We start from the raw sequence: 16,755 nt of genomic DNA, 5'->3' as shown, positions 1-16,755 counted from the left end.
ACCAGTGTTGACCTCGGTGCATTGACATGCCGGCGATATCACCACAGCCTGAAAGCAGACCAATTCCTCCATCGTGCCTTGCGTTCCAAGGAGTGCAGCGGACATCCCTTGCTGATGTCCCCAAGCTTGCCTTTGCAGCTCCAGCAACTGTGACATGATTGAGTCCAGAGGCAGGTCATCTCGGACTCAGCACATTTCAGGCCTCCTGCAGTCCTCCAAATGCTGGAAACCTGGGGAGTCCCTGCTGCTGCCTGCTGTGGATTAGAAACTGCGGTGGCCCTCACCAGATTGTGATCCCAGAGCTAGAATAAGTTAGGTCCCACCGAGGTGTGCATCTCTGCACTGGTGGAGAGTATGGGTGAGCGCTGTGACAGAACTTCAAAGAGGGTGCCTCCAGATTCCTCTTTAGAGGTTTGTTCAGAGCTTGATTGGAGGCCCTGGGTCATGGACTGTGTTAGCTGTTTGGCATACGTGCCTGCGAAAGCAAGGGGGGATAATTAGCACATGGCAGTGGCGGTGAAAGAGGACACATCACTCACAGCAAGGTTGTCTGATGGATGCTGCACTGCTGGGTCCTAACTAGGTAGAGCAGAGCCTACCTCACCATCAAAACAGGAATGGTTCAGATCTTTGCCGGCCAGCCAGATGACTGTTTTCAAAGTCCATGAGACCTCGATTTCAGGCACTACCCCATCAGTCTGCGACCTCTCCCTCTTGTTGTGTGCCAGCTTGTCCTGCATAAAGAGAGATGGAGGGAGTGTAAGCAGGATGCCTGCCGGGTCAGATGACAAGTATGCCTGGCAGGCATGGATGGCGAGTAGTCTTATGGACAGGACGAGGGCAATGAAGATGTGCGAGAGTGAAAGGTGATGCCCCTTACTGGCAGTGCACGAGGGCTCTGTGGATGTGTGATGGGCTTGAGTGAGAGTTGAGCGGTGAGAAGAGTGACTTAACCTGGAGAAATGGAGATCATCATTCATCCTCTTTTGCAGGGCGTTGGCACTGACCACTGCTGCCCCAGCCTCCCAAAGTGGATTAGTGAGATTAACCCCACTCTGGCCACAGGATGGGCAGCAGAGGACATCATGACGAACCTCCACTGCATCCAAAAGGTGCTCGAGAGACGCATCATTGAACTTGGGGGCCGGGAACTGCAGTCCTTTTGCCTTTAAGGGCCATGTCTTCGTTGCAGCAGCCGTGGGCTGGAAGCAGATGTGACGCCCGATGTGATGAAGCGGCAAGGTGATGGCGTGGCGGGGCAAATGAGAGCCCGCCCACCATGGAAACAGCATGTTTCCCAGGAATGCATAATTAATGCAGCGGGTTTGGGATGACATGGCATGAAAAGCCACCATTGTGGCCAGCAGGTAAAACGCCACCACTTGGGATGGAATCGTCCCAGATTCGCACTAAGGATTTCTTTGCTAAATCCAAAAGCTTCAGAATTGTTGAAATCCATCTCGTGTTTAGGGGCATGGTCCTATTTTATTATAACCAAAACACTCCTGTACTCATCGACCTCCTCTATAGGTGCCCTGTCCCCAAGACAGACATCAACGTTTTCAAAAAGTTTACACATTCCTCTCTGCAACACTCCCTAACATTATGATCCAGCTCACATCCTCCATTCCCTTACAATGCTAGTGTATTATTCAACGCTTCCTCCCCACAACCATCCCTCCACTCAATAACTGAGCCTTCAATCATCACCCTCCACACAATGGAATTCTCCGCCTAATTTTTTTTTTTTAAGTCTACTACATCGCTTACAACCTTAAAAATTTCTTTAGCCTTCTCCACCTACATTTTGTAATCTTCCCCAACACTCTTTCCATGTTCATTACCACTGTACTGTCTTGCTCTCAGGAAGTACTTTGGACATATTATACAAGTGCCAGTTGTTCATAAGCGAGTCTGCATTTGTGTCACTAGACTGGTAGTTTACCAACTTTGTACATGAAGAGAAAAAAACTCAACCAGCTTAAGCCAAAATCTAAAACATCTCTTAACCTTGAATTGATTAGCAGCTGTTGGGAAAAACACAATGACCTGGCAGGAAGAGTTAAACAAGAAATATCAAAATGTAATGCAGATGCCCGTGGCGTAAAGCTCATATGGATCATGTGCTCGTTTGCACTACCTCCAGATGCAGTGCAAAGCACTTACAGGCCAAAGTTCATGAAGCATTGAATCAGCATTGTGTACCCATTATGGCCAAGAGCCAGTATTATAGGTGGAGATGTGTTTCAACAAATTAAAGAATGCTTTTTGGCACTTCATTAAAAAAAGATTCTTTTGAATTTCAATAGTTTCTGGTCATTTTAAAATCTGGGTATAAGGTTTATGGAATCTGTCTGAACAGCAAATCTGAAAAGTTAATTCCAGGAAATATCAAGTTCAGCCCGTTCATTCAAAACACAAGTCACAGCAAAACTAAGATTGGAGCATGCTCTCCCTCCACAGAAGCAATCTCATGCTCCTGGGGATAAATATGCACATTGGTCTCTGGTGTGTGCAGAGGTTATATTATAGCAAACAAAGAAATGCCAGACAGGTAAAGACAAGCTAGTTCATCAAGCCTGTCTCATTCAATTGCAACGCTTCATGCCTTAAACCAAAAGTCTTCTTAACCGCCCTCACCCCCACAGTGCCATGTTGACTCCTGAGAGGTGAAAACCAGATCAAAGGGCCAAGGACAAAGAGGAAAAATAAAAATCTGCAAGATTTCTCTATAATCCCTCTGGATGATCAAAACTACCCCAGACTACATAGACCATGACTTCATTTGGTTGCTACTCCCTTCCATGATATGACCTCTGCTTCAGATAAGAACTTGGCCAGCTTTCTCCCTGGAAGATGTACGGTAAATCATTATCACCAATAATTTCTCTTTGTTCTCCCAAGCCCATTTAATTTAAATAATTTTTCAGCCTGTGCATAATCTCATCCTTTCATTTTTTTTTTAATATATAGACCCTAAACAAATCAATGAGTCTATACTTTTCTAAAGTAGATAGACACAGTTCTTTAAGTCTATCTGAGCAGCTAAATTTGGGATCATTTTGTCATCCTCTGAACCTTCTCTAAAGCCTCACTATGACGGGATCAATATTCCAAATGATGTCTGATCAGGACAAAATGGTATGTTTTCCTTTGTAACTAATATTCTGGTGAATGCAGCCCAATGTCCTACTTGCTTAAGCTGTAACTTCATGACAGTGCTTCTAAACCTTCAGGAGAGTTATGAATCAAGATACTAAAATTTTCTTTCACCACAGACCTAATTTCTGTTCCTAGTAAGGTGAAAGTTTGCTTTGTCTTACATCTGCCCACTTGCACAACACTGCACTCTAAGTTAAATGCCATTTGCCAAACGAGGGCTAATTTTCCTAACAGATCTGCTTGCAGTTGTTTTGTTTGTTCCGATGTTCTGACACCTGCACAAACCTTTGTAAGGTTGGTGAACTTGAACATTACCCCAAAAACCTTCCGTTATTAACAGTTTGTAAAGAACGAAAGCCCTAACGCTGATCCCTGTGGAACAGCACTACTAATAACAGGTTATTCCCCAATGCAGAGGCCAATTATGAGGTATCTTCTGAAATACTTTCTGAAAATCTAGATAGACAATAGCAGAATGGTTACAGCACCAAATGAGGCTATTCAGTCTTGTGGAGACAAAGTCCAGTCTTAACTTTGAGGACACCCTGCATTGTGTTGTGTGGCACTACTGCTATGTTAAATGGAATAGATTTTGAACAGATCTAGGAACTCAAAACTGGGTATCAATGTGGCACTGTGGGTCATTAGCAGAACTGTATATAACCACAATCTGTAGCCTCATGGCTCAGCATATCCCCCACTCTACCATGACCATCATGCCAGGGGATCAACCCTGCCTCAAATAAGAGCGCAGGAGGGCATTGGCCAGGCCTGCCTAAAAATATGGTGTCAACCTGGTGAAGCTACAACATAGGAGTACTTGTGTGCTGAAAAGTGGAAGCAACATGTTATAGACAGAGCTAAGCTTTCCCACAACCAATCGTGAATGGTGGAGGACAATTCAACAACTCACTGGAGGAGACGGCTCCACAAATATCCCCATCCTCAATCATGGGGGAGCCCAGCACATAAATGGAAAAGGTGAGGCTGAAGCATTTGCAGCCATCTTCAGCCAGAAGGCAGAGATGGATCACCAACTTGGCACTTATCCAGAGGTCCCCCAGCATCACAGATGCTAGGTCTTCAGCCAATTTGATTCATTCCACATAATATCAAGAAACAGCTGAAGGCACTGGATACTGCAAAGGCTATGGGCCCTGACAATATTCCGGTAATAATACTGAAGACTTGACCTCTAGAACTAGCTGTGTCCCTAGCCAAATTGTTCCAGTACAACTACAAAGCTGGCATCTACCCAGCAATGTGGAAAATTGCCCACATATGTCCTGCCCACAAAAAAGGACAAATCCAACCCAGCCAGAGCACTAGCAAACTGGAGTCAATTAGAATCAGGGGGAAAAAAACTCTCCATTGGTTTGAGTCATTCCTAGCACAAAGGAAGATTGTTATAGTTGTTAGTCAATCATCTTGGCCTTGGGACATCGCTGCAGGAGTTCCTCAGGGTAGTGATCTAGGCCCAATCATCAGCTGCATCAATGACCTTCCTTTCATAAGGTCAGGAGTGGGATGCTTGCCGATGATAGCATAATGTTCGGCACCATTCGCAACTCCTCAGGTACTGAAGCAGTCCATGTCCATATGCAGCAAGACCTGGACAATATTCAGGCTCGGGCTGATAAGTGGCAAGTAACATTCATGCCACGCAAATGCCGGGCAATGACCACCTGCAACAAGAGTCTAACCATCTCTCCCCTGACAGTCAATGGCATTACCATTGCTGAATCCCTTGCTATCAACATCCTGGGAGTTAACCATTGACTAGAAACTGAACTAGCCATATAAATGCTGTGGCTACAAGGGCAGGTCAGAGGCTAAGAGTTCTTTGGAGAGTAACTCACCTCCTGACTCCCCAAAGCTCGTCAATCATCAAGGCACAAATCTTGTCTGGATGAGTGTAGCCCCAGCAACACAAGAAGCTCAACACCATCCAAGACAAAGTAGCTGTCTTGATTGGCACCCCAGCACCACCTTCAACATTCACTCCCTCCACCGATAAATAGTGGCAGCAGTGTGTACCATCCAAAAGACGCACTGCAGCAACTCAACAGCACCTTCCAAACCCATGACCTCTACCACCTAGAAGGGCAAGGGCAGCCAATACATGGGAACACCACCACCTTCAAGTTCCCCTCCAAGCCACTCACCATCCTGACTGGAAGCTATATTGCCATTCCTTCGCTTTCACTGGGTCAAAATCTTGGAGCTGCCTAACAGCACTGTGGGAGTACCTATACCACATGGGCGGCAGTGGTTTAAAAATGCAGCTCACCACCACCTTTCTCAATTAGGGACTGGCAATAAATGCTGACCCAGCCAGCGACACCCACATCCCATGAACAAATTTTTTTAAAGCCTGTTGAGTCCATGCCAGCTCTCTGTAAAAGCAGCTTCACTCACCTATCTTTCCCTGTAGCTCTGCTATATTTTTCTTTTCAGTTCCCTTTTGAAATCCACAATTTAATCTGCCCCCATCACACTCAGGTAGCGCACAGAACCTAATTATTCACTGTGTAAAAATGCTTTTCATATTGCGGTTGTTTCTTTTGCGAAGCACCTTAAATCGGTGTCCTCTAGTTTTCTGCTCTTTTGCCAACAGGAACAGTTTTTCCCATCTACTCTGTCCAGGCACATGATTTTGAATACTCTATCAAATCTCCTCTTAAATCTTCTCCAAGGAGAAAAGCCCAAAATCTATTCTCCAATCTATTCACATAGGTGAAGTTCCTCATCCTTGGGTCCCTTAGTGAATCTTCTCTGCACCCTCTCCAATATTTTCACATTTTTGCTAAAGTGTGGTATGCAGAATTGGACAAAATACTCCAGTTTAGGCCAAACCGGTGTTTCATAGAGGTTTAGCATAACCACTTTGCTTTTGCACTCTACACGCCTATGTATAAAGCCCAGGATCCCATATGCTTTTTCATCGTTTTCTCAGCCTGCCTTGCCACCCTCAATGGTTTGTGCACTTATAACCCCAGATCTGTTTCTTTAGAATTGTACCCCTTTATATTGCCTCTCCGCTTCTGAAAATTGGAACTACACAAACATCCTTCCAGTCATGGGGAACAGTTGCCGACGCGGAGGCTTTTAAAGCTGCTGGCAAAAGACTCACAAAGCACATGCTCCACCTCTTTAAAAATACCCATGGCTGAATGTCATAAGATGGCATATTAAGGCAATTTAAATACAGAACATAATTGTCTCCAACAGCCCAATCAAACATTCACAGAAGACATAGCAAAGATAATCAAGACTTTTTGAATTAAAGTTACAGGAAGGACATTAAAGCAAACAGCATAAATGGATTCAAATGGCAATTGGAAACATTCCCAGAGAAAGAGGGGATTAAGGGGTATGAAACAGGAAGATGGTAGAATTGAAATTCTTGTATTGGTTACATGCAGTATCAGAATGGCTATGGGACTACTTTGATACTGTCAAGACCTGGTTAATTTTGGATTGGTGGATGAGGGGGAAGGGTTCCAACTGCTAATTGCTAGCCAGGGGTCTCTTGTTGGAAATTGCCCCCAGATGGACGACGAATGAATACAAATTGCACTACCATGATAAATGTTTGAATAGCCTATCGATGCTTATTGTCCAAGGCCAAAAATGACACATGGTTCCTGTGCAGTAGGCAATAATTGAATTTGAGTTTATTCTTTTAGCTGAGTAGGGAAGAAAATATAGGGTGGGGGCCAGAAAAAGAGCAGGGGGAAGAATTAGGGAGAGACAGTGGAAGAAAGAATGCCGTTGGGCAAGAAACTGAAACATCAAAAACACAGGATAACGAGAAGCAGGGGTTAGTATGGAAAGACCTATTACAACACCTGTTACTGAACACTTAATTAAAATTACAAGACTCCAAAAGTTCTTGACCCAAGTGAGATTTATTAAGTGAAAAAATTCACATTTAAAGCACATGGCACCCTTCCAAAAGTGTACAGCAATAGGTGATTAAAGAATTAGAGGTTTGTTATACAATTTGTCCAACATTCTATTAGTGCAAAAGTCTCACAGCACAACAGCCTGAAAATCAAAAACAATAAAAAAAAAATCAGAACTTGACATCTTCAGTACCATTAATTTTGCTGATTTCTGGCAGAGCTATGCTTAATTCAAGGTTGGGTTTGTTGCAATTTTTCTTTTTACATAGAACATATTGCGAGACACAAGACTCATGTGGTCGTTATGTACAGAGGTACCCTCCACATCCCCATGCAAACAGTCTACTTCTGTGCTTTCATTAAACACTACCAAACATAAAAATAGATCCACAGCAATATTTCCCAAAAATTTACATTTTTTTAAAAACATTTTCCATTTATACAAAACAGCCCATTTGTTGTACATTGTACAATCTGCAACTTTGGAATTTGATATGCATTTTCCTTCTCTACAAGTTGAAGCAATCAATTTTTTTTTTACAAAAATGAAGCAAAAAGAAGACACCGCAACCACTCGGATCCCGGTGGCTGGCTGATGAAGAGCTGAGCACGTGTATCCATAATGTGCAATTCAAATGTTGGGAAGTCATTGAAGGCTGATGCACAAAAATACAGACACTTAAGTTTTACTCAGTAAGGCAGATATGGCAGAATGATTTAAAGGCTTTTAAGCATTCTCAAAAAAAAAACTCCAGTTTTAAGGCAAGAAATTAAAAGAAAACACAGAAGAACTTTAAATAGTACCATATGTTAAAACAAGCAGCTCTGCTGGACTTTTCCCTCCTATGCACCCAGCAGTAAAATAGTACATTCATGTGACTTAAATAAAACGCAAAATTATAGTTCAATAAAAATGGCTTCATTTCATATAGTAACTACAACACAGAACTAAATACTACACAGTAAAGCTAAACTAATGCAAGACAGCAGGTTGCCAACAATCACGTGATGGCTTGCCAGCTCAAGATGATAAAGTGGGGAGGAAACACTTACCAAAACAGCATTTTTCTTTTTCCTTCACACCATGCACATTTGACAAAATTCCACACAACTTGTGATCAAGTTCAACATAATCATACAGTAGGGATGTGACCAAGGTTCTGTGTTAGTGTGATCCAAACGAAACATTTTAATCTCTTTAAAAAGGGAGATGGATTTGAAAAAAGTAAGATCTTTTGAGCAATTTGCCCACAGATACTTGTTTTTTCAGGCAAATACCTCTCATTTCAGCAAAATTATAGTTAGAAACCTTGCTATAAGCAGGCATCTTATACGTAGCAGCAGAAGCACTCACCACACTACAATGCAGGCAGATGCTCCATCTCTAACACTTCCAGGAGCCCTTAATATCTCACTTAAAATGGAAAGGATCTGATGTAGTAATACAGCCCTGTGTATAAAAGATCAGCTATAAACTTAAGCAGGGTTTTTGACAATCAAGTTAGGGCAGCTTGCATTTACACTTCAGCATTATGCATGAAATCTTAAGGTATAGCTCCAACCAGACTAAGCTGCAATAATAAAGCATCTCTATCTGTAACGCATGCCAATGTTTTTAATAAAGTCAGTTTAAAGTTTAATAAAGCTAGTCCTCCACTTTTCTTGTAACATTTGTTTTTACTGCTTCTCCGGAAGAGAATTTTAACGCTAGATGTTTTTGCTTTGCATAATAAATACAGTTGATCCACATTTCAATGACAACCCAAGTTATGTAAACCTATATGGGGAATTACAGGCAAGAGATTGAGTGAAATTATCTACATGAAATCGGAGAAGTCCAGGGTTTTCCTGTAAAAACATGATTCAGAACAGCTATCAATCCAAGAACTATTAAAACCTGGGGGAAAAGAGTCCTAAATCCTCCCTCAACAATGTACAATTGAGGGAATGTACTGGAAAATCCTGCTGTTTGGTTTATGATCAGATATTTTGCTCCAGTCTGACAAAAAGCCAAATTACAAATTAGTTACAAAAAGTAAGGCTTGAAGATCCAACCAACTTTAAGAACTGCAGTCATCTAAGTACACTGTAAATTGGGAAACTTCCATGCAACCTTAAATTTTGCAAATTTTGCATTTGGCCTTTAGTAAAAATACAAATATGTTCCATTATCCTTTACAGCAGGGGTTGAAAGATAAGCAGGGAAATACCAAATTATAGCCATTCGAATGTTTGTGTGGCATTTTCTCTCATGCATATTTGGCCCAGCGAAGGGCAGAAATACCGACTTGCAGTTTGTTGGGCATTTGTGTAAAATTTGGTCGACCTTTCTGCACATCCTTTAGTAAAGGTAAAACAATTACACTTTGATTAATATATTGAAACTGTGATCAGAAAATGATGCAGAATTGGCAACTGCCAGCAGCTTTGTATCAAGCTCCAAACTGAAGCTGCGCTCTGTTTCTGATGGCCAAGCCATCACCATTCCTCCACAAAATAAACTCTAAAGCTAATCTCAACTCAATAGTTTGGCCCCCAAAGTCACCTTTTAAACATGTATCATTACTTTACAGCTTCCAACATTGTGAACTATGGACAATTAAAACCAATTCTACTACTAAGCTCTATTCCGTATGCCAAGTTCAAAAATATAAGCCATTGAATTTACCAAGTCTCTCTCAGCAAAGTTTCTTTAAAACGGTTTTCTCCTCCTTTTATTAAAAATGTGAATTAAAAAGTTTCAAAGATGAATAGTCCTTGAGTTTATTCCAGTTACAAGGGTGAATGCAATTCAAATTTAGAGTTTAGTCCAGAGGTCCAAGTGAATTGTAAAAGCGTTTACGCAGAAATGGTATAGACAGTATGGTGTCAGGCGGGGGGAGGCATGGGAAATTGGCAGATGTTGAAAATCTGAAGAGAAATAAAAAATACTGGAAACATACAGCAGGCTGGTCAGCATCAGAGAGGAAAGACAGGGTAAAATTTTTGCTGTGAATTAGATTTTCTCCTGATGAAATATTAACCTCTCTGTTTCAGTCCCGAGTTGCTGTGCATTTCCAGCTTATGGTTTTTATTTTGTGGCCTATTTCCAAGTATGTTCACCTCATCCTATTAATATTCCTTATTAACATAAATCTACATTTCAAATGCCTTGATAGGTAACTGTTCCTACAAGTACAGTAAAATTAAAACAATTGAATCAGAAAGCACATTTATTGCTAGGCTTTGAGAGAGTTAAGACTATTTTATAAAAGGGCAGTTCTATTTCAGTTATTAGTCAAAGTGAATTGCAAGCCAGACAAGGCTGGGGCATTTGTTTTGGTGTTTCTGCTTATTTACAAGTTCCTGGGCTACAAAGAAATCCCGCTTGTATTTATGGCTTGGTGAAAGGGGCACAAAGACTTTTTTTTTTGCCAATTCTGGTTTAAAGCCAACCAAGAGTTGTTGTTCCATGCCATCAATTAGCGGGCAAAGGCAAGTTCTTCAAACAACCGCGTCTCGCTCAAGAATGCAAGAGCCTGGCAGATATGCAGTTTTGTGGCTGAAGAGAGACTCTGGAAGGCAATCCATGATCCAGAAAAACACATTTGGCTAATGTTTTTGAGGACAAATGCAGCTGGATTTTTTTTTTTTAAAACTGAAGTAAAGGGTTTCAGAACATAAAAATATTTAATTATGGGATTAGATAATTTAACACTTCTGACTGAAGATATCAGAAGCATATGCAGAATTTGACCTGCACAAAGTAAATCTATAGTTTCTTCTTTAAGGACTATTGGCACCCCTTGAAAAATAAAATGCTCTGCAGTGAAGAAATGCCACATTTATTCAACAACATTTTAAGTAATTGGCAAAAGAACTAGTGGTGAGATAAGGAGAATTTTTTTTTTAATTTAATGCAGAGTTGGTGTGATGTAGAATGATGTCCTACCTGAAAGAGTGATGCGCGCAGATTCGATAGTAATGTTCAAAAGGGAATTAGATCAATACTTGAAGGAGAAAATATTACTGGACTATAGGACTAGCTGGATTGCTCTTTCAAAGAGCAAGCTCAGGCTCAGTGGTTGATTCTGTGATGCATCATCCCAAGATTCTATCCCAACCTCAAATCAAGCAAGCAATATGAGGTTTTTTGTCAAACTTTCATTAGGATATGCAAGAAGCATAGTGAAATGACAGTAACTAACAATGGACACCATACAACTTTAAATTGTAAAGCAAAGTAAAGTATATTTTACAGCAGCCAAATTTGCTACCTTCTTATTGTTGGAAATAACTTGTTAATTATACTGCAATTTGCCAAAACTCTCCCCACTTTAAGAGATTATTTGATCAAATGGATATATTAAAATAGTGACAGAGTACAAGCTTCAAACCAGGAAAGAGCGTCAATATTAAGTGCACTGCCCAACTGAAATATTCGACCTCTGTAGGGGATTTTTGCTGCACAATGGATCAAATTCTTCCCTCTGGTACTTAATTTAAATTTAAAATATTGTTTTAAGATCATTTCGCAAATTCAATTGACATAATTGTATAAATTAAAATATTTTGAGCAATTTCAATTTATTTAACCAATAGTTTTTATTCATGATTTTTTTTTCAATATTTTGTCTTGGTCAAATCAGATTTGAACTTGAATCCTAATCTTTCTACAGATAATGCTGTCTATAGACCATCAGAAAGAGAAACTGCAGCTGTTAACATCCACCAAGCAAATAACCTGAACATTAAACAGTGCCTGAAGGCGGAGAACACAAGCACAGCTGTGCAAAAGCCTACAGTCAGGGACCAGGACTGTGCTGTATACCTTGCAGTCTGACCTTGGTATTACAGCACATTGCAATAAAGTTTAAATTTTGGTCCATATAAAAATAATGTATTGCAACTCAGAAAAGTGCATTTTTAAAAAGGGTTTTTCCTGCTGCTGAAACTTCTTAAGAAGAATTCTTGCACCACTTGTATGCAGCAAGGTCTTCATGCAAGTACCATAGGTACATCATCTGAAAAACCGTTAATCAATGGTGCATCTTCATCATCACCTAAAGGAGGACAAAAGTAAACACCAACAATCCAGTGAGTAAAAAAAAATCACACATCTATAAGAAACACATGGAAAAATTCATTCCTCCAGCCCACTTCCCCAGTAGAGTTTTTGAGCGCTAAAGCGTCAATGGTAGTTTTCCAGCAGCCTGAAAAGAGCAAGCAGCAAAACTGCTAATTGTGTTTCGGAAAAAAAAATCTGTTGTTGCTTCTGGGACCTTAATGAGAATGATGTGGCACTTTTTATTTTTAAAACTGAAATAACAACTAGGCAGCCATTAGCTCACCCACTCAACTGGACTTCATAAGACAATTATGAGTGAAATAAGACCATGTGCCACACCTTCATTCAATGAGACAGATCCTAATGCCATAAGGGTTTGCAAGTAAGGGTGAAACTCTCCTGAAATATTTTATGCCAAGCTCAGTTTATCATCTCAAAAGTACATCCCAAATTATTTCTGACAGCGCAGCATTTGCTCAGTACTGCCGGGAACCTAGATTACATGGGCCTGAATTTTTCCTGGGCTCAGCAGGAGCAGGCAGGGGAGGTCGTGGAGCTGACTGCTGCCAACCATCGGCTCCGCACCGCCATTTTACGTGGGTGGGCCAACTAAGGCCCACCCAGCATAAGACACGAGCTGTAGTGTGCGGGCTTTGGGGCGGGGGAAACCTGAAAAGAGAGAGAGTCGGGGCCAGCGCTCTTTTGCGCATGCACACGAAAGAGCACTTCAATCTCCCCAAGGCACGGAGCTACCTCAGGGAGACTGAAGCGCTTTTGAAATAAATAAATAAATGGATTAAAAATTTAATTAAACATGCACCCTCATGCGACTGTGCCACATGAGATGGGACATGTTTTTAAATGAAAAAAATTTTCTGAAATATAATTCATAAAAGCTTTAGGAAACCTCATCCTGCTCGTGGATGAGGTTTCCTACCTTTTTGCCTGCCAACGAACAGTAAGGTTGGATGGGTAGCATAAAGCTGATCTTAATTACTTCCTTAATGGCCTTAATAGGCCTTTTAAATATTGGTGGGCACACAGCCGACTCCGGCGCATGCCCGCTGAACGAAGCATCGCGAGACAGCGCGATGACCTCGGGAAGTACGCCCGACGTCATCGCGTCATTCTAAGTGACGGCTTGTCGGGCCCGCCCCCACATGCCGACTGAAATATCCTGGCAATGAAGTCTCAAGAGTATAGATGCAATCTACAACACTTGGAACCAAAAGTGCTACTACTGAGCCACTAGGCTAATGCAGAAAAACAAATTCCCATAGTGCCTTCGAGATCCTCAAGATCTCTCAAAATCAAAGGAGGTGCTTTGAGATAATTGCTCAGCTGATCAGAATATCAGTTTTTAAAATCTGGAACACACTCCCAATCAGTTTGCATTAGTTTTGGAATGTTCATTTTCGCCATTACAGAAAATAAAGTAAAATCCAGTGAATGAGTATGGTTGCATTTCCTCTTAACAGATAAAGGGATGGCTACGCAAAGTTGCAATAAGGCTATTCTATTCACGCAATATATTTTAAGCAGAAAAAAATCCTTACCTAGCTCATCACCTGAAGAAAACACAGCTGATCCTAATCGAGAATTATAGTGACTATTGGCAAAAGCTGTAAAGCTGTTCTGGAGCCTTCGATGGCGAACATATAACACAACAAAGCCAACACCTAACATCACAAGTAGCAGGAACATTACTGGTACCACGATGGCTGCTACATCAGTAGATTTGGGATGTTTGGAAGCTGATAATTCTGCAATTCAAGATGAAGAAATAAAACACAGAATTTAGTGAACGTTATCCCAATCTAGAGACTCACTTAAAATAGGACTTCAAATATGCATCGTTTTTAGCTGGTCAACGTGATCCCAATCAACAAGAGTAAGGAATACAAGTAAAACAAAAAGTTCTGCAAATGCACACCAGGTTTGTTGCCAGCAGGAAGCAAAAGATACTGAGTGGAGCCTTGCATTCAAACTGGCATTCTAAAGGGTGGTACTGAACATGTGCATCTTTTTTGCCTTCGTATTAACTGACCTGCTAATCAGTCCCAGTATTTATTTCAAATTTCCTGTATTTCAGCTTTTCTAATTTAAATATAATCCTCATTAAGCTAACAGTTTATTACGCAGATGCAAAGACCTACCAAGAATCATTGCATTTTTCAATTGTGGCCCCTCAAATATTCTAATGGGTCTTTCTCAGGTGCTGTCTCCTAGTTATACAGTCTCTGATGCTCTTGCCCCAAGGCTACAGTATAAACTTAGGAATTAATTCACATTACAGTTCTGTGTATGGTCAGCACTTTAAGCAAGTTATTCTTAAATGACAAGGAATGAAAATCATAATTGCAAAACACAATATATTAGCAGAGACTCACAGACATCATGTAGGCTCAGTCACTAACTCTTGTGGTTTGACAATTCAATTTGATGACTCAAAACTTAATAGTTGCTTTAATTACTGTTGTCTTTAAAGGGAAACCCTGGAAGCTGTGCTACCTGCTCGGTACTGTACATCCTCGCTTTTTGCAAGGTTTCCCAGGAGCCGTATTCATCTCCACTGCTTTCAATGTAGCTACTTCCACTCGATAGGTCAGAGGCTTGGCAGCCAGGGAGACCCAAGCTAAGAAGCTCCATGCAGATACAAAAACTGACTTATCTACCAAAAGAAAATTCCAGTGGTTGTATTATTTTAGAAACTCTGCACTGCGTAATTAGAAAATTGCATCAGGGGAGTACTCGATGGAACTATTTTTGTCTTTAGAGAGCACTTATAAATAAAAATGGACACTTTTACCTTCCACTTTAACTTGTGGTGGATTTTTGGACAGCGCCAGCAAATCACAAGGATAATGTACAAAATGTGAAATTAATGCTGGGGTGTAGGCATGGAAGAGTTTTCCCGATAAGAAATGGAATTTATAGATCCATCTTTAAGCAATTTCATAGAAACTAGTGCATCTACTTGCAATAAATCTTTATGCTTAGATCAAATATCATGCAACAACTTTCTCCGCAAGATTTTACTGAACTTAGCTGAAGTTGGAACATGTACAAGGTACTTCATTCTTGACAGATTTGAGATGTGGATTTGTGTCAATAGCTCAGTAAAGATGCATCAACTGTGACAAAGGTAAACTTAAAATATTCAAAGTATCAATTGTGGGGGCAAGGAGTGGAAAAAGTCAGCGAGGAAAGTAGTTGAGCAAAACTTTTGTATTTTTGTCACCAAATTAAAATTACAGCTAAAATTTGTGAAATTTGAACCAAAATGAAAGGTAATATTTAAGATAAGGAGAGCAGACAAATACTAAAAGAGTCTTAGGGACAGACTCCCTCTAAGTCACTCACCATTCTGACTTGGAAATATATCGCCATTTCTTCACTGTCACTGGGTCAAAATCCTGGAACTCCCTCCCTAACAGCACTGTGGGTGTACCTATACCACATGGACTACAGTGGTTCAAGGCAGCAGCTCACCACCACCTTCTCAAGAGCAATTAATGGATGGACAATAACTGCTGGCCCGGCCAGCGAGGTCCACATCCCATGATTGAATAAAAAAAGGATGCTGGAAACTGACAATGTTTAACTGTTTTACTGTTTTCATTCAAGGCCAGTTTATTGTTTCTCAGCATTTCCTGTGCCCTTGTGAAAAGTGAATCAGTTAACATTTTTAAAATAATATAATTCGAATCAAATTCTAAAAAATGACTAAAATGGTAATAAAAAAGGTAGAGTTAAATTCAATTCCCCTATGCCTCCCCCTTGAGAATGAAGCTATAATTTAAAAGAACGCTAAAACTAGAACGATATTCCTTCCGTTAACTATAAATCAGACTGGTACACCAAAGGGGGCCATTCTACCCAGTGAGTCTGCGCAAGCAAAGACAACTGAAAAGCAAAAAGACCCAGAGAAGAGACAAAAATAAAATGCTTTCTAGGTCTATAATACTGATTTTTAAGAGCAAAACAATACTTCAGTGCTCACATATTAAGTTGCATTGATACACAGCATTTATGTAAAGATTCTACACAGGAATAACAATTGAACATGCATGGCACAAGGGCAAAGCAAATACTATAAGACCTCAGGTATCTAATGCATACTTGGCTGGATGTAAGAAAATACAGCACCAAAGCCAAGTATTGTTTTAATTGTATGTTAGTCAGCCTGTGGTGCAAGAGTCTGAGAATTAGTTTAATTCTGTTTATTGTGTTCAGTGCTTCAGTTATCAAATTTTCATAACCTCACCATTTCCAAGTTCATCGTACAGCAGGGAAGCAGGTTCACCACAAATCTGCCCATTGTACAAGCATCTGGCTTGCACTGTGAACGTATAGTTGTGGCCAAGCTTCAGATCAGAAATCTCGAAGATGTTTTCCATTGTATTCCCAAGACATACTGTCGTATTGGTCACATGATCAAACATGTGGATCTCATAACCCTGAGGTCAAACAAAGGACAAAGTATTAAGTTATTGTTTTCTCTCCAGTTCTCTGGATGCCATCCTCCAGTAGGTTCTGCAGTTCATAAGGTGATGGGTCATAGTGAGAAAATCAGAAGTCTTGCCTCTGCCACCCTCCAAGGCTGGAGCAGTTTCTGCAAAATTCTGCAAACTACCA

The 16,755-nt window shown here is 40.7% G+C and overlaps 1 protein-coding gene across 1 annotated transcript in view; it reads right to left on the bottom strand.

Moving 5' to 3' along the window:
* Positions 1-7,054: 7,054 nt before the first annotated feature.
* The window catches only part of sorl1 (sortilin-related receptor, L(DLR class) A repeats containing), a 203,602-nt gene continuing 193,901 nt past the window's right edge, over positions 7,055-16,755 (bottom strand). The window contains exons 46-48 of the mRNA XM_078533063.1: positions 16,385-16,577; positions 13,674-13,880; positions 7,055-12,112 (exon numbers count right to left, since the gene is read on the bottom strand). Coding sequence (XP_078389189.1) covers positions 12,048-12,112; positions 13,674-13,880; positions 16,385-16,577 — 465 coding nt within the window. The 3' untranslated portion in view covers positions 7,055-12,047. The remainder of the gene's footprint in view (positions 12,113-13,673; positions 13,881-16,384; positions 16,578-16,755) is intronic.

The sequence above is a fragment of the Cetorhinus maximus genome, chromosome 2 (assembly GCF_964194155.1).
Source record: "Cetorhinus maximus chromosome 2, sCetMax3.hap1.1, whole genome shotgun sequence".
Taxonomy (NCBI): Eukaryota; Metazoa; Chordata; class Chondrichthyes; order Lamniformes; family Cetorhinidae; genus Cetorhinus; species Cetorhinus maximus.
This window is presented reverse-complemented; position numbering and strand designations above follow the sequence as displayed.